Below are 25,966 nucleotides of genomic sequence, written 5' to 3' on the forward strand. Positions count from 1 at the left end.
TGAGTTTGACTACTAATGGGATAGAAGCTACTGTGAGGTAGTTGGTGATATCATTTGTTTTTTTCTTGGTGTCTATTGGTAATGGGGTGAGCATCTTTTCTTGGAGAGGTTTCTTTCCCAGTTATGCGATATATAACCCATCGCAGCATGCTATATAGAATCCAGGGTTAAGAGTTTAATGCCCTTTAATTAAAGGGCCCCATTATGTGGAAAGAGGGTATACTATTTCAGAAAGAGGATGCACTTTTTCTTGATAATGAAAATTACCATACATTTGTAAACTAATGCATAAGTGCAAATGTTTGTGTGCATGCATGTCATAACAAAGACAGAACATGCTCTTTTTTCACTCAGTGTATACTATATCTAAAGAGAGTGCACTATGCACTATTATCAGCAACTGACAAAATGGCCAAACAAAAACAAATAAAAGAAAAATTTCCAAGGAAACAACACAAAACTAAAATGTTTTGGCTACCCATAAAATCATCTATAGAGAAGCCCCTGCATACATAGACACCCTGATCAACTTGCCACCAAGGAACTCCCACAGATCCTCACGAACGTACTTAAACCTCCATTACCCAGTATATAATGGACTTAAATACAAAAGCACCTATGCATCAACTTTCTCCTACTCTAGCGCTCATCTCTGGAATGAACTGCCTAAACTGGTGAAACTTACTACTGATCACCCTACTTTCAAAAAGCGCCTCAAGACCTTTCTATTTGGCAAAGCATATGCATCACTCCCGCCAGGCATCTCTACCTTCTGATCCGTCTTACCCCGGTGTCACATTACTCACCGCTGCGCTTTCTCTTTTACTTTGCCTCTTCCCCATTATACTTCTAAGACATTAATTGTTTGACCCCTGACATGCTGTGTTTTTATGTGGATTGTTGTAAGCCACTTTGGGCCTGCCCATGGGTGGAAAATTGTGGGATATAAATGCTGTAAATAAATAAATAAATAAATATATACATGGAGCAGCTTGCCAGAGAAAGCGGTAGAATTCAAACCAATAACAGAATCCAAGAATCAGATAAATGCAGAGGATCTTTAGATTTTATGCGAGTAGATTTAGAACAGATATTTGTGCAAACAGAATAATCCACACAGATCAAGCTAAGTAACGCTGGATGTTATGCTATTCAGCTAAATTTAAAATAGCCTTTCTTACCTAGCTAAATTTATGCATTATGATTTTACCCACACAAACTGAGCTGGTAAAGGGAAGACATTTTAAATGGATAATATACACAACTGTAGGTAAATCTTTGCATATTTGTGCTCCAATTTGATTCTTTACCTCCTTCGCTGATTCTCTGCTGGACCAGGTTGCATAAGGAATCTTTCATGCGATTCAGCCTTTTCAGTAGTGTAAATATTATTTATGAACTTAGATCCTCTGAACAGGTGTGACCTGCATAATTTCAATTGATTAGCAATGAAAGTCAGTACATAAAGTTTGCATATTGTAGATACTATGGACTAACCCAGTTGTGATTCCCTAATCCTTTTATGTTAGAACAGAATCACTCTGCTGTGAATATAAAAGTGTCAAGAATCCGTCAGCCTGAACTGAATTCAGCCCATTAGTGCTGCTCACTTTACAGAAGGAAGAGCATAAAATGAGAGATGGTTCTGAGCTCCCCAAACATGCTTATTATAGAGTTTGAAGCAAATTCTTACCATGACAGGTCATGCATCAAGATAAAATGTATTTGAAAGTAACATAGATTTTCTTGATCTCAAAATATTCAGTTTCTGTTCTCCCTATTCAGGGTCATCTAGAGACAAAGCCATGCCTGGAGCAAGGCTGCTGCAGCCGCTGCCAAACCCTCTCCCACTTGGGCCACCACCCCCTGTGCCCTTACCTTCCTATGTCTGCTCCTCCCTTTATCTGTCACTCTTCTGCTCCTGTGTGCATGGACCCAGGTTAATGCATTAACACAACCTGGGTCCTGACACAGAGGAGCAGGATAGAGACAGACCAAGGGAGTAGAACCTTCTAGCGCTGGGTCCCCCATGAAGGCCGGGCCGGGCCTGGGAATCTTCCCCCTCCCCCCCCCCCCCCGCCCTCCCCTCCCAGTGGCCCTGTCCCTATTCCTTCTGCTGACTATATTCTGCTGATGGACTGACATAATCCTATTGCTGACTGCCTCCACAAGGAGATTAATTAAGTGCCCTTTCCTTGCGATGCTAAGAATATTTTTTTTCTACTGCTTCCAGACCTTGACCAGCTGCAAGATATGAGAAAAAAAAAACACACTTTTTTATTATCACTTCTAGTACTGAAAAGTAAGGCTCAAGGTTTTGAAAGCTCTCTGGATTTGGAGGGGAAAGGAAAGACAATGAATTGTGATTGATCTGAACATTTTGCAACCATGTAGAATAAAGAATTATAGGTTAATTTATTAAAGAGGTTAATTACATCGCAACATATATCATATATTAGTATCTTGGTAGAACAATATCAGTTGACCCCACTAAACCTATCACGGTAGAGATTAAACATTCCAAGGTAGTCTTGCCAAAGATATATCCTCATTTTTTTAAACATTTCCATTTTATATCACCAGAGAGTTTTCATATCCCCACCATCAACAACAATAACAGCAAAGCTTATCTACTGACTCAAGTGCCACCCTAACATCATACTTGTACCACATACACTGTTATTCTTGTAGCTCATACTTACACTTTCGTACCACCCCATTACCCAGAAAGAAAATCCTTGCTACAGCTTTAAGTGCATCCCTCACTATTAGTGTCACTGCAGGTGTCAGTCAAAATATTCCTGAATCAGATTATTATTCATCACCTATTGCTGTCCCTATTATCCTCCCGCCCACCACAAAACTCCAGCCATCACAGGACATAATCAGACTAGGTAATAATCCTCAGATTCCATAATTGCATTCCTTAATGCTTCATCCACCAATGGTAATCAATCCTGGAGCACATCCCCTGCACATTAGAAAAAAAAAAAAGAATATGTACTCGACACTTACAATGCTTGCTTCATGTATCACCTAGTCCCTACTCATTCGTAACTACTCTCAAGCTGTTAGCATGCCAACTTTCACCCACCGTGCCAGAAGCATCTTCCCTTTCAGTTGGTGACCATCTGCTAGGCCATCCCAGTACTGAAAAGTGATGACAAATGGGAAAGCACATCTATACAAAATTTTCCCTAAGAATCTAGGTAATGGGCTTCATCTCCCAACTTTTAGCCAAGGTGAAGGCCAAATGGCTTGATAGATGTGAATCTAATGGTCTTGGAAATGTATAGAGCCCTGCTGCTTTAATATAAAGAATGGAAACAGTTACAAAGAAAATACAAATACAACATCAGACAAATTAAAGAACGTATTACAAAACCATAATAGGACCAAACTACAAGGACACACACAAACTCTTCTCACTCGTTAACAAACTCCTAAACACTACACAGGTCACCTCTAATAACACAGACACCCCATCTGCAAACAACCTAGCGAAATATTTCAACGAAAAAATTATAAAGCTCCGATGTATGATACCCACCAAAACCATCGAATACACAACCATCCTTGAATGCCTAGATCCAAAACCTGGGGAATACCCAGCAGATCGATCATGGACCAAGTTCAACAAGATCTCAGCAGATGAACTCTCACAGTGGCTTAGAAAATACGCCAAATCTCAATGCAAATTAGATACTTGCCCTACTAGCCTAATAAGAGCCGCCCCCAAACAATTCAAAATAGACCTCACGAACCAGGTAAACCACAGACTCCAAAATGGTCTATTCCCCACGGTTAAAGGAAACATCCTACTCACTCCGCTGCCAAAAGATGCTAAGAGAAACACAATGGATCTAACTAATTATCACCCAGTTGCATCCATTCCGCTCATAACCAAACTGATGGAGGGCATAGTGACGAAACAACTTAATGAATACCTAACTAAACACTCAATTCTACATGAGTCCCAATCAGGATTCCGATCAAATCATAGTACCGAAACTGTACTAGTGTCTGCAATAAACTCATTCAAAAAAACAATTGCAACCGGCAAGAACATACTCCTACTACAATTTGACATGTCTAGTGCCTTCGACATGGTTGATCATGAAATATTACTTCATATACTAGAATATTTCGGAGTCGGAGGACCAGTTCTCAAATGGTTCAAGGGATTCCTCACCACCAGATCTTACCAAGTAACAACGAATGTTGAAAGATCACCTCCGTAGATACCGGAATGTGGAGTTCCTCAAGGATCCCCCCTCTCACCAACCCTTTTCAACCTAATGATGATACCACTAGCCAATCTCAAAGCTAACCAAAACTTTAACCCATACATATATGCAGACGATGTCACGATCTACATCCTGTTCAAACATGATCTAAGTGAAATCACCAACGAGATCAACCAAAGCCTCCGAATAATGCACTCCTGGACAGATTCATTCCAGCTAAAACTCAATGCAGAAAAAACTCAATGCCTAGTACTCACTTCCCAATACAACACAAACAATTACTCCACCATAACCACACCATACTGCACTCTCCCCATGTCAGAAAATTTGAAGATTCTTGGAGTCACCATTGATCGAAACCTCACACTCGATACCCACATGAAGAACACGACGAAAAAGATGTTCTGCTCGATGTGGAAACTAAAAAGAGTTAAACTTTTCTTCCCGAGAAACATTTTCCGTACCTTGGTACAGTCAATGGTAATAAGTCATCTGGACTACTGTAACACTCTGTACGCTGGCTGCAAAGAACAGACTATAAAAAAACTCCAGACAGCCCAGAATACCGCAGCCAGACTCATATTTGGAAAACCCAAATAGGAAAGTGCGAAACCCTTAAGCGAAAAACTTCACTGGCTCCCTCTCAAGGAACGTATTGAGTTTAAGATCTGCACGACCGTATACAAAATCATTCACGCGGATGCCCCACTCTACATGTTAAACCTAGTGGACCTACCGCCCAGAAACGCCAAAAGATCAGCCCGCAAATTCCTCAATTTGAACTTCCCCAGCTGTAAAGGACTCAAATATAAGCAAGCATACACCACTACCTTCTCATACAGAAGTATACAGCTATGGAACGCACTACCCACAGCCCTGAAAACCATAGACAATCTAACTACCTTTCGCAAATCCTTGAAGACACATCTCTTCAACAAAGCCTACAAAATGAACCCTTAACGACACAAATCACCACCCAACTCATTCAAGTATCAAAATGTAACTCCTACACCACCCTATCTAACACCTACTTCTCTAATTCCTCATATATCTTCTGCCTATACTAATTTTATACAAGATCCTGTCATGACTATGTCATAACTACACTCTGTAAGCCACATTGAGCCTGCAAATAGGTGGGATAATGTGGGGTACAAATGTAATAAATAATAATAATAAAGGATTCAAAGAACATCTATGTCCTTCAGGAATTGTACCAGTTCATCACAGGACTTATTATTAAGTGGGGTACCAGGGCCCACTGCTATATAAGAGTCTGAATCACCACATAAGTACATAAGTATTGCCATACTGGGACAGACCGAAGGTCCATTAAGCCCAGCATCCTGCTTCCAACAATGGCCAATCCAGGTACAAGTACAATACAAAACAGTACAATACATTTTATGCTGCTTATAAGCAGTGGATTTTCCCCAAATCCATTTTAATAATGGTCTATGGACTTTTCCTTTAGGAAGCCATCCAAACCTTTTTTAAATCTGGCTAAGCTAACTACTTTTACTACAGTCTCTGGCAATGAGTTTAATTACACTGAGTGAAGAAATATTTTCTCTGATTCATTTTAAAATTTACTACTTTGTAGCTTCATTGCGTGCCCCCTAGTCCTATTATTTTTGGAAAGAATAAACAAGCAATTTACGTCTGCCATTCCACTCCACTCATTATTTTATAGACCTCTATCATATCTCCCCTCAGCCGTCTTTTCTCCAAGCTGAAGAGCCCTAGCCGCTTTAGCCTTTCCTCATAGGGAAGTGTGCTGCGGCGCCTAAGAAAGCAAATAGAATGTTAGATATTATTAGGAAAGGAATGGAAAACCAAAGTGAGGACATTGTAATGCCTTTGTATCGGTCCATGGTGCGACCACACCTCGAATATTATGTTCAATTCTGGTCACCGCATCTCAAAAAAGATATAGTGGAATTAGAAAAGGTACGGAGAAGGGCGATGAAAATGATAAAGGGGATGGGGCAACTTCCCTATGAGGAAAGGTTGAAGCATCTAGGGCTCTTCAGCTTGGACGAGATGGCTGAGGTGAGATATGATAGAGGTCTATAAAATAATGAGTGGAGTGGAACGGGTAGACGTGAATCATTTGTTTACCCTTTCCAAAAATACAAGGACAAAGGGCATGCAATGAAGCTACAAAGTAGTAAATTTAATACGAATTGGAGAAAATTTCTCTTCACTCAACGTGTAATTAAACTCTGAAATTCGTTGCCAGAGAACGTGGTAAAGGTGGTTAGCTTAGCAGAGTTTTAAAAGGCTCTGGATCGCTTCCTAAAGGAAAAGTCCATAGACTATTATTAAATTGATTTGGGAAAATCCCCTGCTTATTTCTGGAATAAGCATCATAAAATGTATTGAGCTTTTCTGGGATCTTGCCAGGTATTTGTGACCTGGACTGGCCACTGTTGGAAACAGGATACTGGGCTTGATGGACCTTTGGTCTGTCCTAGTGTGGCAATACTTATGTACTTATCCCATCCCCTTTATCATTTTTGTCGCCCTTCTCTTTACCTTTCATAATTCCACTATATCTTTTTTGAGATGCGGTGACCAGAATTGAACACACCTGTATTTCTGTCTTAATTTTCTCTGAGCCCCTTGGATCCAGGACCCCACGGAACCATAGATAATTGTGGCAAACTCTGTTCTCCAGGTCATGTAATTTATAGGCCAGCTTGTGGTACCGTCCTGCCTGCTAATCCATTCTCCCCTGCAATACATCCAGCATTTCTGGCTGGTTATCCAGCTTTGACTCTGTCTCTTCCATCAAAGCCCCAAGTTCCCAGAGTTCTCTATGTATGTTGTCAATTTGCAGCAATTATGTCTTCTCTGAGAGATTTATAGTCAACCTGACATGTCTGAGAAACATTACCTGATCACATTTCTGAGGTGCCAAGAATCCCCAGTTCTAAGCTCCTCATTGCTCGCCATCACAGTGATGCCATGTTGGAAGGTTAGACTAACCACATCACTGCTCTAAAGCTTAATCATATAGGCTGCTTTGAACAGGCCTTGCTCACTGCATTTTTCATTTTCACTGCCATTCTGCCATTTTTAGAGCTTGATTGTTTCTATCAGGTGCCTAATTAACACAAGTGTGTGCATCCTATTTGCAGCTATAGCTGTATGAAAGGAGAGGACCTCCACACCGAGAATTCAAGTATCAAGCTATATTTATTTCTAATTGTATTTTTTTCTGAAAGTTGGCATTTGCAAGTTCTATAGGTGGTTGCATAGTAACATAGTAGATGATGTCAAATAAAGACCTGTCTATCCAATCTGCCCAACAGTCACACTCATTATCAATTTATGTATGATTAAAAACCAACAATGAATGGGGTATAAAATACTTGATCCTGGTATTTCTTTGTCATTTCTGGGACATAGACTGTAGAAGTCCTTCAGGCACTGTCCTTACGTTCCAACTACTGGAGTTGCCATTGAAGCCCACTCCAGCTCATCCTAAACTGTCTTGTCAAATATAGTACACAGTCCTTAGATGTCCGCCTGGCACTGTCCTCACATTCCAACTACTGGAGTTGCCGTTGAAACCCTCTCCAGCCCCTCCTAAACTGTCTTGCCATATAAGGGACCCAGACCATATAAGTCTGCCCAGTAATGGCCTTTGTTCTTCACTGTCAAAGTCACCCGGCACATCAACACACATTCAGTCATTTAAGTTTTGTTTTTTATACCATCCATTTTCTAATTAGTGATTCTCTGTGTTCATTACACATCTTTTTTAAATCCATCATTCTTTTTATCTCCACCATCTCCCTTGGGAGGGCATTCCAAGCACTGACCACCCACTCCATAAAAAAAGAATTTCCTGACATTACTCCTAAGCCTACCACCCTGCAACCTCAATTCACATCTTCTAGATTTACCATTTCCCCGTCTCTGGAAAACATTTTGTTTTCAAGTATTTGAACATCTGTATCATATCTCCCCTATCTCTCCTTTCCTCTAGGATATACATATTCAGGTCTTCCAGTCTCTTCTCATACATCTTTTGGTGTAAGCCCCATATCATTTTTGTCACCTTCCTCTGAACCACTAAGTCATTTTACATCCTTAGCAAGATATGGCCTCCAAAAGTGAACACAAATACTTTCAAAGTGGAGCCTCACCAACATCTTGTACAGGGGCATCAGCACTTCTTCTGATGGTTATACCTCTCTCTAGCATCCTTCTGGCTATGGCCACTGCCTTGTCACACTATTTTGTTGCCTTCAGATCCACAGACATGATCACCCCAAGGTCCCTCTCCCTGTCTGTGCATATGAGTCACTCACCTCCTAGCACATATAGCTCCCTTGGCTTTCCCCAAGCGCATCATTCTACACTTCTTTGCATTAGATTTTAATGGCTAAACATTAGGCCAGTGTTTCCCAAGTCCGGTCCTGGAGTACCCCTTACCAGTCAGGTTTTCAGAATATCCACAATGAATATGCATGAAAGAGATTTGCACCTAATGGAGGCAGTGTATGCAAATCAAGTTCATACATATTCATTGTGGATATTCTGAAAACCTGACTGGTAAGGGGTACTCCAGGACCGGTCTTGGGAAACACTGCATTAGACCATTCTTCTAACTTTTGCAGATCACTTTTCACTCTGTTGCAATAAAGGCAAACTTTATCTTCTAACTCTTCAGCAATGTCACTCACATATATATTGAATAAAATCGTCCCCGGCACTGATTCTTGGAGCATTCCACTGCTCACCTTTCCTTCCTCCGAGTGAATTCCATTAACCACAACCCTCTGATATCTGTCTGTCAACCAGTTTCTAATCCAGTTCACCACTTTGGATACTAACTTCAGCCTGTCAAGTTTATTCAAGAGCCTCCTATGTGTCAAAGGCTTTGCTAAAATCTAAGTAGATTAGATCTAGTACGTGTCCTCTATCCAATTTTCTGGTCACCCAGTCAAAGAATTCAATCAGATTTGTTTGGCAGGATTTACCTTTGGTAAAAAAAAAAAAAAAAAAACACGTTACCTTAGATCTTGTACCTGGAATCAGAGTAACACCTGTACATAAACAATATTCATAGGCTGTGACCAGGGTTGGAACCAGAAACTTCCAGGAGGCTGTAAGCAGCTTCACTCAGTCAGGGAACTCCAAAAGCAATCCCCTTCAGACAAATAATAAGGATTTAGATGTGGCAGATAACAGCCAAAGCCAACAATGTAGCAACTGAGTTATTTACAAATGTCTCTGTGGTTTGATACTCCTAATGCAAAAGCCAAGAGGAAGTAGCAGGAAATCAATACAGTTCCTTTGAATAACCACTTACAGTTCTGAGGATAGCAGCAATGAGACTCAGGGGCTTTCAGTCTCAGATGTAGTTTCTTTCAAGTTAGATTCTGCTGAGATGTGGTTGACTTGGATCCTCAGGAACCCTGTACAGTTAGATGGTAAACGTCCTTTAGTCCAGTAGATGTTCCTGGATCCGCAGTAGTAGGGGTGAAATCCAGGTTCTCTTGCTGGAAGAAATACACATGTACCGCCAAGTTGGGTGTCAGCCTTGGTATTGTATAACACTGTGCCTAAATACTTTGAACATCCCTGACCCACCTATGCCGCTGACCCATGACCCCTTTTGGGTTGTGCATGAGACACTTTGGAAGCACAGTGTTATAGAATAGGGCATAGGACAGATGCATGCATAAATCCAAATTAGTGCCAATTAACTCTAATACCAATAATTGGTTGTTAGCATCCCCAATTGACTAATTAGTTAATGCAAGCATTTGAGCTCTGTGCCCAAATTTGGACACCCATCTTTGGATAACCTATATAGAATTCATTCCTTCAGGTATCCAACAGGACAAATACTTAAATGATTTTTGTCACCTGTACACTCCTGAATAAGTCCTTGACTTTAATATGCAAGAAAGAAAAAAGGGGGTCCACAGCTTCCACAAAAAAAGCAACAGCAAACCAAGGTTTGTGCTTCACTTTAATATACTAGCTTGGGTGCATAGTCTGTAGACTTCAGGGATCTATAAGGCTTAAGGCTTTCATTTGCAGGTCTCTTTCCTAGATAGAAACTAAAGACAGTTACTCAAATATGGACCAGGAATTTATACTCAGAGGAGTATCCCTCTGAACACAGCTCCCTTCCTCTGATTGTAATACTGCACTCATAGCTACTCCCTCTTTCTGGAAGAAACCAGAGGGCCTGATACTCAAAGGATTTATGTCCCTAACATTGACAGTTATGCTCCTAAATTGGCCTCTGAAAATTTACTAAGGCTGAGAGCAAACATTTTTATTCAAAGGGGTCGATATTCAAAACCTTAGGACAGCATTTTTTGCAGTTATCACATGGAGGGGCATTTTTGAAACGGATGTCCAAATTGCGATTTCAACATCTTTGCAAAACAGCGAAATTCAGGGGCAGGGAAACCTGTATTTTCGAAACAAGATGGACATCCATCTTTTGTTTCGAAAATACCATCAGAGACATCCAAATCCTTAAATTTAGACGTCCCTAGCTTTGGTCGTCCCTAGACATGGACATTTCTGACTTTCGGTGATTTTTGAAACCAAAGACATCCATGTCAAAAACGTCCTAATTTGGTCATGGGAGGAGCCAGCATTTGTAGTGCACTGGTCCCCCTCACATGCCAGGACACCAACCGGGCACCCTAGGGGGAACTGCAGTGGACTTCATAAATTGCTCCCAGGTACATAGCTCCCTTACCTTCTGTGCTGAGCCCCTCAAACCCCCCCCCCCAAACCCGCAACTGTACACCACTACCGTAGCCCTTACAGGTGAAGGGGGGCACCCAAATGTGGGTACAGTGGGTTTGTGGTGGGTTTTGGAGGGCTCGCTGTTTTTTCCACAGATGTAACAGGTAGGAGGGGTATGGGCCTGGGTCCACCTGTCTGAAGTGCACTGCAGTACCCACTAGAACTGCTCCTGGGACCTGCATGCACTGTCATGGACCCGAGTATGACATCCGAGGCTGGCACGACATATTTTTAAAGATGTTTTTTGAGGGTGGGAGGAGGTTAGTGACGACTGGGGGAGTAATAGAAGGTGAACCCTGATTCTCTTCAGTGGTCATCTGGTCATTTCAGGCACCTTTTAGTGGAGGAGTAGCTTAGTGGTTAGTGCAGTGGACTTTGATCCTGGGGAACTGAGTTTGATTCCCACTGCAGCTCCTTGTGACTCTGGGCAAGTCACTTAACACTCCATTGCCCCTGGTACAAAATAAGTACCTGGATATATGTAAACCACTTTGAATGTAGTTGCAAAAACCTCAGAAAGGCGGTATACCAAGTTCCATTTCCATTTCCCTTCCCTTAGTCGTAAGAAAAACAGGTCCTGGTGAAAACATCCAAGTCGATTATGGTCATGGACATCCAAGTGTTAGGCATGCCCAAGTCCTGCCTTCGCTACGCCTCCGACATGCCCCCTTGAACTTTGGCCATCCTTGCGACGGAGAGTGCAGTTAGAAATGTCCTAAATCGGGTTTCGATTATACCGATTTGGATGTCCCTGGGAGAAGGACGTCCTTCTTCCAATTCCAATGTCGAAAGATGGACGTCCTTCTCTTTCGAAAATGAGCCCCATAACCTTTTATATATTGGTGGTTATCCCTGACATTCATGTGGTAAGCTGCTGTTATAGTCAGCACTATTCCCTGCGAACCTGAAACATGTTATGGACTTATTTGGAGCTGCTGCTGAGGAGAAGACAGTTGAGGAGCAAGAGGCAGCAGATATAGCAGGAAGTCCAGTCCCAGCACCCTGGCCAGTGGCGTTGCTAAGTGGGGTGCAATGGATTTAGGGGAAAAGGTACCTATGCGCAAACCTGCCTCATTTCCCTTCTGCCACTGCTGCTTCAGTTTAACAGGAACAAAAATAAAGTAGAGCTCTCGCAGGGCCACTCTATGTAGACTCGCAGCTGCTGGTTCCTGCCCCGTAACAGGAAATGATGTCGGAGGGGCAGGGACTAGCTGCTGCGAATCTGCACAGTGCGGCCCCGTGATAGCTGTACTTTGTTTTGCCGCTGCTGGTCTGGAGTGGTAACAGCAGTGGGGGCGTCAGAGGGAGGGGAAGGAAGAGAGATCAGATGCTGGAAGGAAGGGGGCAGAAGGGACAGGTGCTGGATGGGAGGGTCAGAGACAGCACTGGAAGGAGGGAGAGTGGAAAGGGACAGGTGCTGGATGGAAGGAGGGAGAAAGGGGACAAACACTGGAAGGAAAGGTCAGAGAGAAGGGACAGGTACTGGAAGGAAGAGCAGTGAGATGGGGTAGAGGGGATACATGGTGAAAAGAAGGTGGGAGAGAAAGGAAAGATTCTGAAAAATAGGGTGAGAGAAGGGGCAGGTGCTGGATGGAACAGTGGAGAGAGAGGGGGTGGCAGACTCTGGATGGAAGGAGGAAAGGGAACGCACCCGGATGGAAGAAGGAGAGGGGGGCAGACACTGAAAGGAAGGGGGAGAGAGAGGAGCAGACACTAGATGGAAGAGGGAGAGAGGCAGACACTAGGTGGAAGAGGGAGAGAGGGATATCCTATTATGTCATAGGTTTTTTGGATTTTTTTTTTTTGCTCTCTCCTCTCTTCCAGAACCTTCTCTTTCCTCCCTTCTGTAGAGCACCCTCTTTCTATTTTCACCAGTATATTCTTTCTCTTTTTCTTTCACCCCCTCTGTCCAGGATGTCCTCTTTCCCCCACCTCCATCCAGCATCTCTCCCTAACACCCTACTCCCTCCTCATATCCAGCATTCCTCCGTGTCTTTCTTTCCTTTCCATGTCAGCATCTCCCCCATATCCCTACTCCTCACATGTCTAGCACACCCCTTCTTGGTCCTCATCCCTGTGCAATGTCTGGTATCCCCATTTGTTTTTACATCCCCCCTTGTCCAGCTGGATGGAAGGGGATATGTCTCTAAAGGGATTGAGTAAGGGCAAATGCTGGCTTGGAAGGGGGGGAGTGAAGAGATGATGCTAGATCAGGTAGGAAGGAAAAAGGAATATTGGAAGATGCTGGACATGGGGTGAGTAGGAAGTCAGAGAAGATGCTGGACAAGGGGGAATAAAAAAAAACCAAAGGGAAGTATTGGACTTTGCACAAGGATGAGGACTGAGAAGGGGTATGCTGGATCTGGGAGGAGTAGAGATATAGGGGAGATGCTAACATGGAAAGGAGAAGTACCTGGCAGAAATTCAAATAGTAGCAACAATCCATGTTACCAATCCTGTGGCAAGCAGTGACTTTCCCACGCCTACCTCAATAGCAACTATGGCCTTTTCCTCCAGGAACTTGTCCAAACCTTTTTTAAACTCAAATGTGCTAACTACTGTTATCACATCCTCCAGCAACCAGTCAGATATGGTTGCAAAACCCCAATGACACCCTGAGGCATATTCCTCCCTGCTCACCTTGAACTGACACAGTATGTGCCCTCCAGGTTTTGTAGTTTGCCCAAATTGGCAGCAGAAAGTCCCTATTCACCGTGGTGTCGTTCTATTGCATAACAGAAAACTCTCTCTACCTCTTGTTCCGCCCCACCCCCCTCCCTTAGCACCCTCCAGTTACACCCCTGCCAAAATCTAAAGCACATGAGGCAAAAGCAAAACATGCTGTATCTAGGAGGGTAAGGGAGATTAAAACCAAGGAGAAAAACAATGTCAGAAGATTCACCTTCCTGGCTCCTTGTCTGAGATAAATCATGCCCTGGGACTCCCTCAGTGGATACGCATTCCAAAGCTGCCAGCACCCTCATCTCTAGAGGGCTTGCTTCCAGGCAGGAGAGAGACTTCTATTGAGAGTGTCTTTATGCTTGGCTTCCTTTCTCAGCACACCACTTCTTTACCAGATCTTCCACATCATGGTTATGGTGATGCATAGCGTTCACTCAGACATGATGGTTCACATGTGCATCACCATTCCCTAGAACAGTGGCGCTAAGCCTCAGGATCAGCTCAGTAGCCATCTCTGTCTCCTGCCTAGAAAAGTTTGCCCTCCTGGCATGGTGAAAGACAGTGGTCACTTAAGCTTTTAAATATGACCAGAAATCCATTTGCTAATAAGCTAGCTGTCACGTAATTTGATGCTGGTTAACCGCTAAGATGTAAAGCTTTCCCCCCCCCCCCCCCCCCCCAACATCGGCTAGTTGGATAGCTGCTTATCTCATTGGCGAGAGGATAGTCACCGCTATCCGTCAAAAGTCAGATCATGGCCATTTGTTTTTAAAACATGGCTGCCACTGAATATTTCAGTCCTCTGGCTGTTTATTTTTGTCATATCTACAGCACACTGTTTTAACGGTCCCATTTGCTCACTATGTTGTGTACTAGTGAATTGTACAGGTGTGGGCCATTAACACATTCTCGCTCTATTAATTGGGGGCCATGGTTTGTATAGGGATAATCTCATGAGCTAATTCCATTTCTGCTGCACTGCTGTGAGCACAGGTGCTCCAAGGTCTGTGTCTGGATAATAGACAATAGACCTTCTGAACAGTACAGGAACCATCTGGAACTGCAACAAAACAGAGACACTGGGCAAACAGGTGTGTTTTGTGCTGGAACACAGGGTGTACCTACATTGATAGATAGACATATGTCACAGGTATTATTGCCCTTTTGTTTGCATAAAATTCAGTAGTACCATTCCCTGCACTTGTAGATGCTTGGGTAAGATACAGGCAGCCTCTCTGTGCAGACAGACCCAAGGTATAGCAAGTCATAGCTGTAAATATCATACAGCATAATAGGGGGTACCAAGGTTTTTGAAGGTTTAAGATTTTGCTGTCCACCTTTACTACAGGTCACCACTTCATAGGACATGCTCCAGTATGCCACTTACAGTCTACAGTAAGGTTCTGGCCTATAACAACAGTGTAATCAGCATATCCCTCAATTAAGTGACAGGGTATAATAGCTTTTCATTTGAAAGAATTACTTTGATGAGTGTGGATATAAAAAGATGCACCTTCAGATTTTAACCTGCAACTTTTGGATCTCAGCCTCGGATTATATTCACCTGCTTTACCCGTAAGGGTAATCATGCTGCATGCAGCCAGCTCAAGCATGTCAATATGTCAGGTACTGAGAAACAGACAATTTGTTTGTAGATATGAATTGGGATATACATGGGAAATGCACTTGCATATGCTGAGTATGTCCAGCATGAACCTCCATTGTTAAAAATGACATGCTGAAATGTGAAAAGGGCAGAAAATAGGGACATGGAGGTCTGTGTGGCAACAGATGCATAATCAAACATATAAATGGCAAGAGGCATACTCACTCGCAAATGCGCAGTAGAGACTCTCTCTGTCCCGCCCCCGTGTCAATACGTGATGACGGCGGTGTGACAGAGAGGGAACCTGTGCACCTGTGAGTGAGGGAACCACTGTCGCCACCGCTCCCCTCCCCCCCCCAGGGTTGCCGCTACCGCTCCCACCCTCCACCCGGCCCGGGTACCTGGCTTCACTATTCAAACCGCCGGAACGCAGCACACAGCTCATCTGAGCTGCCGTTGGCCTTCCTTACCTGCCTGTGTCCCGCCCTCGCTGACGTTACGTCACACAAGGGCGGAACACACGCAGAGAAGAAGGAAGGCCGACGGCAGCTCAGATGAGCTGTGTGCTGCGTTCCAGCGGTTTGAATAGTGAAGCCAGGTACCTGGTCCGGGTGGAGGGGTGGCAGAGGGGACTCCGGGGGGGGGGGGGGGGGCGGCGACCTATCCAGGGGGGGGGGGCTTTCAAACCTCCCCTTCCTTTACTAGCCCGTTTTTACGGGCTCAACGGCTAATCATAGTATATATGACCCACATCTGTCCACTGCAAGAGCTATAGCCTAGTGGTTAAAACAGCTGCCTCTGAAACAAAGTAGGAATACTATGGTTACTGGTTTAAGTCCCACCTTTCCCCATTTATTTTTTCCTGTTTTTAATATCTATATTTGGGTGAGGCTTGAATGGACTGGTCCAAAACTCCACTTTCAAAAAAGTAGTGAGAAACCAGCAAAGGTGAAGACTATTGCATGGCACTTAATTGGGGGACTGTGAGAACTCCTTATACCAAGGAATATGGGAATTCCAAAAAGGAACCAGAATACCACAGTGGCACTATAACCAGCACATCTTCTAGTTTTTGGGTCAGCTAGATGCTTTCCAGTGCTACTGTGGTTTGGTAATATAATCTGCCCACCCAGCTGGGTAAAATCCTATCATCCCTCTGCTGAGGGATGAGCCATTACCTCTGCTGAGTAGTAAAACAGTTGAGGAGAGTAGGTAGTATTTTTTTCAATGCACACCTTACACCAATTCCATAACTACATGTTAACACCACCCTTTGGAAAAAGTGAGATTATGAGGCCAGTAGAAAACAAAAAGGTACCTATATAGAATCTGTGAACTGCTTTAGTTTTACTACAGAAAGGTGAGATATCCAGTCCCTGACCTTTTAGCTTTCCAGCAAGTCCATATTTTGGAAGCATGGATGAGCAGTACCTTATCTCTGTCTGCTGCCACCCTAAGCCAGAGCTCGGCATAACGGCCGGGGTGCTTTTGGTGGAAGTGGCGAATTTTAGACTTTAGGCCAGTGATTCCCAAACCTGGTGCTGGAGGCACCTCAGCCAGTCAGGTTTTCAGGATACCCACAATGATTATTCACGAGAGAGATTTCCACGCACTGCCTCTGCTGCATGCAAATTTCTCTCATGAATATTTATTGTGAGTATCCTGAAAACCTGACTGGCCAGGGTGCTTCCAGGACCAGATTTGGGCACCACTGCTTTAGGCCCTCGATGTCACGGCATATGCCAAATTGTCTGTGGGAAAAAAGCAGCACAGATTTTACCTTGCGTTCAGATATCTGTGACACCTGCCTGCCTCCATGACCTCAATTTTTGCAGCCTCTCACCCATGTTGGTCTGATCCACACTGTACACACTGTTGAGTGATGGTGTTCATCATTCATCCCTTAAAGCTGCTACCCCCATGCCAATACTGTACAGAAGGGCTTGTTGCCGTGTCTAGGATACTTGTGGCACATTTGCATTTTGCAGAACACTCTCAGTCCCAGTTTGTATCCTTTCTATTTGTGCACGTGTGCCTGCACAGGGCAGGCAGAAGGTTTAGGGTGCTCCTCCTGCACAGAGGCAGGCACACGTGTTTGGGATCCACACAGCTTTTCAAAGCACTGTGGAACACTTTGGGTCACTAGTTCGGATGCGTGGGTAACCCTACAGCTGAGGGATCAAGAACAGTAGAACTGCAGCAGTTAACTTATGGCATGCAGGTTCTTACACTTGTACACAACAGCTCCAATATTTAGACACTGCTGGGTTTCCACATATTGGCACCTAGGTTAGTTTCATCTTACTGTTGGAAGAGAGGTGCTGTTCAGAAATTTTGCCTGCTATTTATAAGCCAATATTTCTGAGCCTAACTGAGGTGTCAAGTTGTGCACATCTGTGCCTAGCTCCTGCTTTCTTTTCCCTGCTCGGTCCCCACCCCTGTTATCACCAACTGTTTCAGCTGATCAGTTATGGAGTGTAGGGAATCTATTGCATCAGAGGTTTCTGCACTCATTTCTAGCCTATTTTCATCTGGGACAAATTATGGGCATATCAGTGAAAGGTAGGAGGGAAATTCTTTGACTCTTACTTCCGGCATGGATTACCTAACCTGGGCATTGTGAGGCCTACATACACACCAGGATCAAGAGATGTGGTAATTTCTCTTACCTCTGGTCGGCTCTGGAACCTTCTCCATAGCTTCTGAAGGGTCTCAGGCCAGCCCTCCGGTGTGGAGGATACAGTTCCCTCTCATACCAGAGGGCTAGCCTGCACAGTTCCTCTGCTTCTTCCATGCTGAAGTTGGGTAGCCTCTTTGATCCAGATATGGTGTCTGTTGTATGGATCTCAAAGCCACAGAGGGCACTAGCAGGAAAGCAAGTCAGTTCTACAGTACATAGCCATTTACAGTAGCTCATACACCCAGTTTATACAGATAGACGGTCATTATACCCCATGACATGACCAGCTGGTATGCACCATGTACCCAAGTATGATGGTGATAGCACCTAGAGACAAGGACATTCAACCATGGTCACCACGTCATCAGCACTCTTGTACAGGGGTGCAGCAGTCCATGCCTACCTCGAGATATGCTGCAGTTTGGATCTGTTGTTCGTGTGGGTTCAAAAAGTGTGGCCATTTCATCCTGGACATTGTTTATCGCTGTCCCATGTGATATTCAAAACTGACCGACCACCGTATCACTGTTTAGTCTCTGATTTTCAAAGCTGAGCTGGTTATAGTGCGGCAAGACAGATAGTCATTAAAAGTGGTTAGTTTGATTTATGCGGTTATGTTCTCAGATGCCTAGATGGGGATATTCATAATTAATAACCAGATAATTGCTGGTGCTGAAAATGGAGGTTTCGATTAGACCGGTTACTTTTAACTGGTTATCGCAACACTCGCTGCATTTTTGAATATTGACTCCGAAGTTTCACTAAACTCTTAAAGTTAGGAGCATAAAAAATCAGTGGTAACAGGGGTGGATTAATGGTGGGGAAAAGAAGTTAGGAGCTTAGCACAGATTTTCAGTATTAGGCTCAAAAATTAGGCTCATAAATCTAGGCAAAAGAATGGCAGGCCTAAATTTGTGAGCATAACTTTCAACCTCCTAAATTAAGATGGATTTTCAGCTGAAAATTTGTGCTGTTAAATTTGGCTGAAAATAGGGTACAAATTTAGGAGGCTAACTTAGGGAGTCTTTTACTAAGGCACACTAGTGTTTTTAGTGCGTGCTAATGATAAGGAGGCGCTAAACGCTAGAGTTGCCCATATATTCCTATGGGCATCTCTAGCATTCAGCGCATCCTAATCATTAGTGCATGCTAAAAACGCTAGTGTGTCATAGTAAAAGACCCCCTTAGGAACTTAACATCGGAGCTCAGCATTTTCTGAATATCAGGCCCACTGCAAGATTTTCAGCTGCCCTACATTTCTGATAATATGGCTCTGTATAATGTTAATGGCAAACTTTAATAGGGCAGCTCCGTAGGCACTTTATTGTTTGACATGAAAGATATGTCTCCTGTGTCTCCGGTGAGAGCAACAAGAATGGAAGCACTTCAAGTGATAATACAGGGTAAATCTACAAATGTAGCTGAATGTGATTTTAAAAGAAAAGCAAACTCTTTTTTTCAGCAGGGAACATGGCAAATGTATCCAATATTTTTCACTACTATTTCAAGCTTTTTCTGTTTAATGAAAGCAAAGCTATAATATCAGTTAGTGCAATTTTCTCTGTTACTTTCATGTATTGTCATTAATTACTCAAAGCATAGTATGCATATCTTTTATTGCTATGAGAAAATTATATTTATGGCATCTTGCTGCTTCTCTTCCTACTACCCTCCAGTGTTTTCATGTTCCCACTCCCCAGATTTCAGAGACGTTTTTTTGCCGTCAGTGCTTTTTATGTGCACGGAGACAGGTTGCTGTGCTCTGCTGACCTTTATCCTATTCAGTTTAAGAATTTTCATCCTGAAGGAATGATGATCAGGTACACTTCTATTTTTGCAGCCTGTCTTCTTTATAGAAAAGATGCTCCTGACTGCTCTAGTTGTGTTATCAGTTCCAACCACCACTCTTCAACAAAAATTCATCCTCTGCCTTATCCAGTTTTCCTAGTGCAAAGTTTTAATGGCAAATCCCCACCACTTTGTGTTTTGCTGTGCCAGGAAGTTACATGTCTTGATTTCAGAAGCATGTGCATGAAGGGCATCGGTGGGTAGCTGAATTTATGCCCCCCTTGTATGCAGAAATTAATAGAATGCTAACACATAAACACACCTACGCACGGCATGTAAATGCAAGGGGATGTAGGCGCAGGCAGGGCTCCCAGTGGCAGCCCTACCATTAGGCCAGCTGAGGCGGGGGACTCAGGCAGCACTCTCCAGGGAGTGGCACTCTCCCCTTCTCTCCTCAACCCTTTTCCCCAAATTTACCTTATTTTTTTTTCATTTCCAAAAGGCAGAAGTGGCAGCGATTCCCATAGGCTGCCCTGCCACTGGCACCAGTCTCTTCTCCTTACTCTGGCTTAGAGCAAAGAGGCCGGTGCCAGTGGCATCACAGCAGGGCAGCAGATGGGAATCACTGTCGCTGCCACTGCTGCCTTTTGAAAAATTGAAAAATAAGGTAAATGTGGGGAAGAGAATTGAGGGAAGGGGGAAGATGCTAAACCAGGCACGGGCAGGAGTGGCATCTCGTGTCTGCCTTGGGCCACCCCTGCCTCTGTCACATGGAGTGGAGGAGTGGCCTAGTGGTTAGCGCACCTTTCTTAAAATCCAGAGGTGGCTGGTTCAAATCCCACTGCCGCTCCTTTTGATCTTGGGCAAGTCATTTAATCCTCCGATTGCCTCAGGTACAAACCTAGATTGTGAGCCATCCTGTGACAGAGAAATATCCAGAGTACCTGAATGTAACTCACCTAGAGCTACAACTGAAAAAGGTGTGAGCAAAATCTAAATAAATAAAATGTATGTAACTGCAGTTATGACTGTGTTAACTGTGGGCACATAAATCTAAGGCACGCAGAATACTGGGTTACATTAGTATTCTATAATGAAAGCTGAGTGCCCAGATGCTGCCAATTGAAAGGTCTTTCACCACCCATCCTCGGGGCACCTCAATGGACAGACCCAGTTATAGGTTTGACCTAATTGGGCTGGATTCAGTTAATAGTGCTCAAAATTCAGCACTGAAAATTGGTGCTGAACAGTATTGTATAACGGGCATGCTGTAGCCCTGGGATTCAGGCCCAATTTTGGGCGTTAGGATCTACACCAAGTGAAACCAGATGTAAATCTTGGTGCATAAGCTAGGCACGGATCCCCAATTATTCAGTAATACTGTGCATCTTTAGTGAACACCCCGATCCATCCATGCTCCTCCCATAGCCATGCCCCCTTTTGAGCTGCACGCTATAAAATGTGCATGTTGACCTTTATGGAATAGCGCTTAAAAAGACACACATGCAAATCCAAATGGTTGCCAATTAATGCCAATAATCGCTAATTGGCTCGTTAGCCACTTTAGTTACATGTGCATCTCAAAATAGCGCACAATTTTGCATGTTGAAATTTGCACACCATTTATAGAATTCCCCTGATTATGTATAATTCGTCTAATTTCCCTTACCAGTGTCACTTTCAGAGGTGAGGTAGGGAGACAGTAACCACTGGGGGATTAAGGAGGTGCCATGCCTTAATCCCTCCAGTGGTCAGCATAGAGGGGTTCATAAAGAGGCCTCCTTAGCTGTCTAACAGTGAAAATTCTATACTAGCCAAATAAGTTCTCTCTCATCCCAGCAGACCATGCCACCCAGAAATCCCAGAATTTGAGTAGCTGAATATAGGAAGTTAATGAAACTAGGTAGAACTTTCCAAATCTTCATCATCTCGATTTCTGTGCACTCACAGCACTTTAATAGTATTTTTATAGTGGTACTAGACGTACGCAGCACTGTACACTAGTCTGGCAATACTTAGGGACCCTTTTAAAAAGGCGTGCTAGTGTTTTTAGAGTGCGCTAAAAATAAGCACATGCTAAATGTTAGAGACACCCATATATTTCTATGGGTCTCTAGTATTTAGCTCACATGCTGAAAAATGCTAGCGTGTCTTTGTAAAAGGTCCCCTTCATTTTCTTGAAGTGGGAGGATGAGTTTAAAATATTTGTGTGGTGTTCCACACATTCTTTATGAATAAGTTTTATTATGATTCTTGCAGTGCCTGAGCCTATAAGTCAACATTTTCCCATTAATCAATGTCCCTTGCTGCTTTAAGCATGAATGTTGATGGTTCTGAAAAGGAGTAGCTATATACAGAGGATAGTTTTTTTTTTAATACTATTTATCACAGAGGAGCACAGAACTTAATGGGATTACATCAAATCTTTCTTACTAAATTTGGCAAGACACATATCGAAGACTTTTCCTGATCTGTGAAGATGAGCGAGTGCGCATTCACATTTGAAACTGTGGTGCTATCATGTTATCTCACATGATCTTAACTATGATTAAAGGGCGGGAATATATCACATGACTGGAAAACTTAGACCACCTCTGCTATAAAGGGAAAGGGAATGGGATTGATATACTGCCTTTCTGGGGGTTTGTGCAACTCCATTCAAAGTGGTTTACATAGTATATAAAGGTAATTTAATTTTTGATGTGCGTCCGCTAGACGCACCGGAAAATATTTTTATTTTCTGGCGTGCGGGCAGTAAGGTCTTAGACCCAAAATGGACGCACGGCAATTTTCATTTTGCTGCAAGTCCATTTTCGTCAAAAATTTTAAAAAAGCATTTTTTAGAGATGCGCTGAAAAATGGTTCTGTGTGCACCCAAAACACTAGTACTACTTATCATTTCTATAGCGCTACTAGACGTACGCAGTGCTGTACACTTGACCATGAAGAGACAGTCCCTGCTCGACAGGGCTTACAATCCAATTAGGACAGACAAACAGGACAAACAAGAGATAAGGGAATATTAAAGTGAGGATGATAAAATAAGGGTTCTGAACAAGTGAATAAGTCTATACTACTGCAGGCCATTTTTCAGAGGGCCTTTGTAAAAGGGCCCCTAAGTGACTTGCCCAGAGTCACAAGGAGCTGTAGTGGGAATCAAATCCAGTTCTCCAGGATCAAAGCCAGCTGCATTAACCACTAGACTCCATAAAGGCAGAATGAGATCAATTTTCAGCAGTCCACAGACCACATAACCGCTATTTATGGAGGGCTCACAATTTAAAGATAAAAAAAAATTAAAAGAGAGAGTTGAAGCAGTGGCGTAGCCAGTATGGGACTACGGGGGCCTGGGCCCCGTAGATTTGCCCCTGGACCCCCCTGACGATGACCCTCTCGACCCCCCTACCGCCGCCAACCCGCCATCGCCTACCTTTGCTGGCGGGGGACCCCAACCCCTGCCAGCCGAGGTCCTCTTCTTCCCAATCCCGCGCAAGGCTTCATTCTAGTCTGATGTCCTGCACGTTGTAAGTGCAAGACGTCAGACTCACAGAAACAAAACGAAGCCTTGATTGGGAAGAAGAGGACCTCGGCTCGGCTGGTGGGGGTTGGGGTCCCCCCGCCAGCAAAGGTAGGAGATGGCGGGGGGTCGAGAGGGTCATCGACAGGGGGGGTCAAAGTTGGTGGCGGGGGGGTTCAGCAATGGCGGGGGGGTCGGCGGCGCCGGGGGGGCTAAAATGTGCCCCCTCACCTCAGGCTCTGGACCCTCCTCCTACCGAAGTCTGGCTACGCCCCAGTAGGATTTGAAGCTGGGTTTACATTCCACTGCACTGACCACTAGGCTACCCTTCAGACCTGCTTGCTGCTGTGTTCAGAATGCCCACAATACCTGATGTTGTTAGGGAGCCTAATTTCCCTTACCTGTGTCACTTTCAGAGGTGAGGTAGGGAGACAGTAACCACTGGGGGATTAAAGCGGGGCCATGCCTTAATCCCTCCAATGATCAGCATAGAGGGGTTCATACAGAGGCCCCCTTAGCTGTCTAACAGTGAAAATTCTATACTAGCCAAATAAGTTCTCTCATCCCAGCCAGACCATGCCACCCAGAAATCCCAGAGTTTGAGTAGCTGAATATAGGACGTTGATGAAACTAGGTAGAACTTTCCAAATCTTCATCATCTCGATTTCTCTGCACTCACAGCACTTTAACAGTATTGTACAAGTCTCTGCCAAGGACATTGTTTCTATTTTATCCATCGATATTTTGCTGAATAATTTTATTCTGGAAATGTGTATATGATAATAATTTAAGCTATGACTTAAAATATCTGCCTTTCAGGTTAAACAGAGACTGATATTAAGACACAGATAAAGCTTTACAAGCCAATGTGTGTTTGTGTTCTGATTTCAGATGATGGTAAACTCTCCTTCGATGAATTCAGAGCTTACTTTGCTGATGGAGTCCTGAGTGGAGAGGAACTGAGTGAACTCTTTCATAGGATTGATACACACAAAACTGAGTAAGAACCCTGTTTTATTATTTAATCTCTCTCTCTATTGTTTACTGGCTGATATTCAAAGTGAGTTAACTGGTTGGGAATGGCTGCCGACTGGTTTTAACTCGCTTGTATGCAGCTGTCTGGTCATTTTCAGCAGCACTTAACCGATTAGTGGCACTGAAAATTACTGGTTAGTGCCAAAGTGGAAGCTGGCTGCGTCAGGGGTATTGTGGGGGCATTTCAGGAGCAGAGTCTGGATATGTCCTAATATTCAGAGCTAACTGGCCAAGTTTAGCACATAAATAGCTGTCCTATCTTTATGTGGTAGCCCATGACCAGATAAGTCTGAATATTGACTTAACCGGGGATGCGCTAGCCGGCATTTAAAAAAAAAAAAACAGAAATCAATGCCGAACCCTAGTCTGACCATCTATGCCAACTTCTAAGCTCTACAATCGCTTCCTTTCCCTTAGAGATCCTCTGCACTAGTCCTATGCTTTCTTGAATTCAAATACAGTTCATAATTGATTAAATTTTCTTAGAGGGTGATAATCAAAGGTGTTCACACATGTAAAACCATGTTTTATTTACATAAATGGGGGCTTTGATAGCACAACCTGTCTGCGGTTAAAAGTCTGTGTTCTTTGGTAACACATATAGGGCTAGATTCTATATATAGCGCCTGAAAAATTGGCACTGAAAAAATTTCTGTCTAGGCGTATTCTATAAACATAAGTATTGCCATACCGGGACAGACCGAAAATCCACCAACGGTGGCCAATCCAGGTCACAAGTACCTGGCAAGATCCCAAAACAGTACAATACATTTTATGCTGCTTATCCTAGAAATATCAAAATGTGGAAAAGAAGGTATCTCACAATACTTTAATAGCTTAAAGGAGGTGGAGTCTCTTATCATTAGACACTACTGCTATTCACATCACTCCCGTGGTGAATCTATATGTATGTGTCAAGATATAATCATTGACTCTGTCCTCCACCCACCTAAATCTACAGCTTGGTGTTTTCTTTTATACTGTACCAACGTGTAAAGCACTTAACAAACTGGTGCATGATTTCACAGGTTTGCCTATATGCCCCAACAGGTGCCTGTTTCGCAACGCTTCTTCAAAAGGGGGACTTTCACACCATTTGACCTGCAATGATATATAAGTGCTGCTAAAATATGCAAATACACAGAAAAAATAAATACAAAACATACACTACGTACAGCATTCTCTCGTTCTCAGAACTTGAAAGAAATTTTGAGTCCTGCCCAGTTACCAGCTATTGTGGATGAACGTAAGCTACAAAGTGAACGATTAGGACATTATAAATGTGGAAAAGCCAATTGTAAAACTTGTCCAGTGACAGAAGAAGGGATAGATTTTACACATAATGGTACAACGTATAAATTAAGAAGTTCCACTACATGTCAAACCACAGGGATTGTGTATCTTATTAGAAACTAGTAAAAAAGGCCCGTTTCTGACACAAATGAAACGGGCGCTAGCAAGGTTTTCCTCGGAGTGTGTATGTTTGGGAGAGTGTATGTGAGAGTGACTGTGTGAGAGTCAGAGTGAAAGTGTGAGTGTGTGTGTGTGAGAGAGAGAGTGAGTCTGGGTGTGAGTGTGTTTGTGAGAGTGTGTGTGTGAGAATGAGAGTGTGTGCAAGTGTG

The 25,966-nt window shown here is 43.4% G+C and overlaps 1 protein-coding gene across 1 annotated transcript in view; it reads left to right on the top strand.

Moving 5' to 3' along the window:
* NECAB1 (N-terminal EF-hand calcium binding protein 1) overlaps positions 1–25,966 on the top strand; it is a 298,151-nt gene that overhangs the window by 49,336 nt on the left and 222,849 nt on the right. The window contains exon 2 of the mRNA XM_030189726.1: positions 24,201–24,309. Within this exon, the coding sequence (XP_030045586.1) occupies positions 24,201–24,309 (109 nt within the window). The remainder of the gene's footprint in view (positions 1–24,200; positions 24,310–25,966) is intronic.

This window comes from Microcaecilia unicolor, chromosome 1 (genome assembly GCF_901765095.1).
Source record: "Microcaecilia unicolor chromosome 1, aMicUni1.1, whole genome shotgun sequence".
NCBI lineage: Eukaryota > Metazoa > Chordata > Amphibia > Gymnophiona > Siphonopidae > Microcaecilia > Microcaecilia unicolor.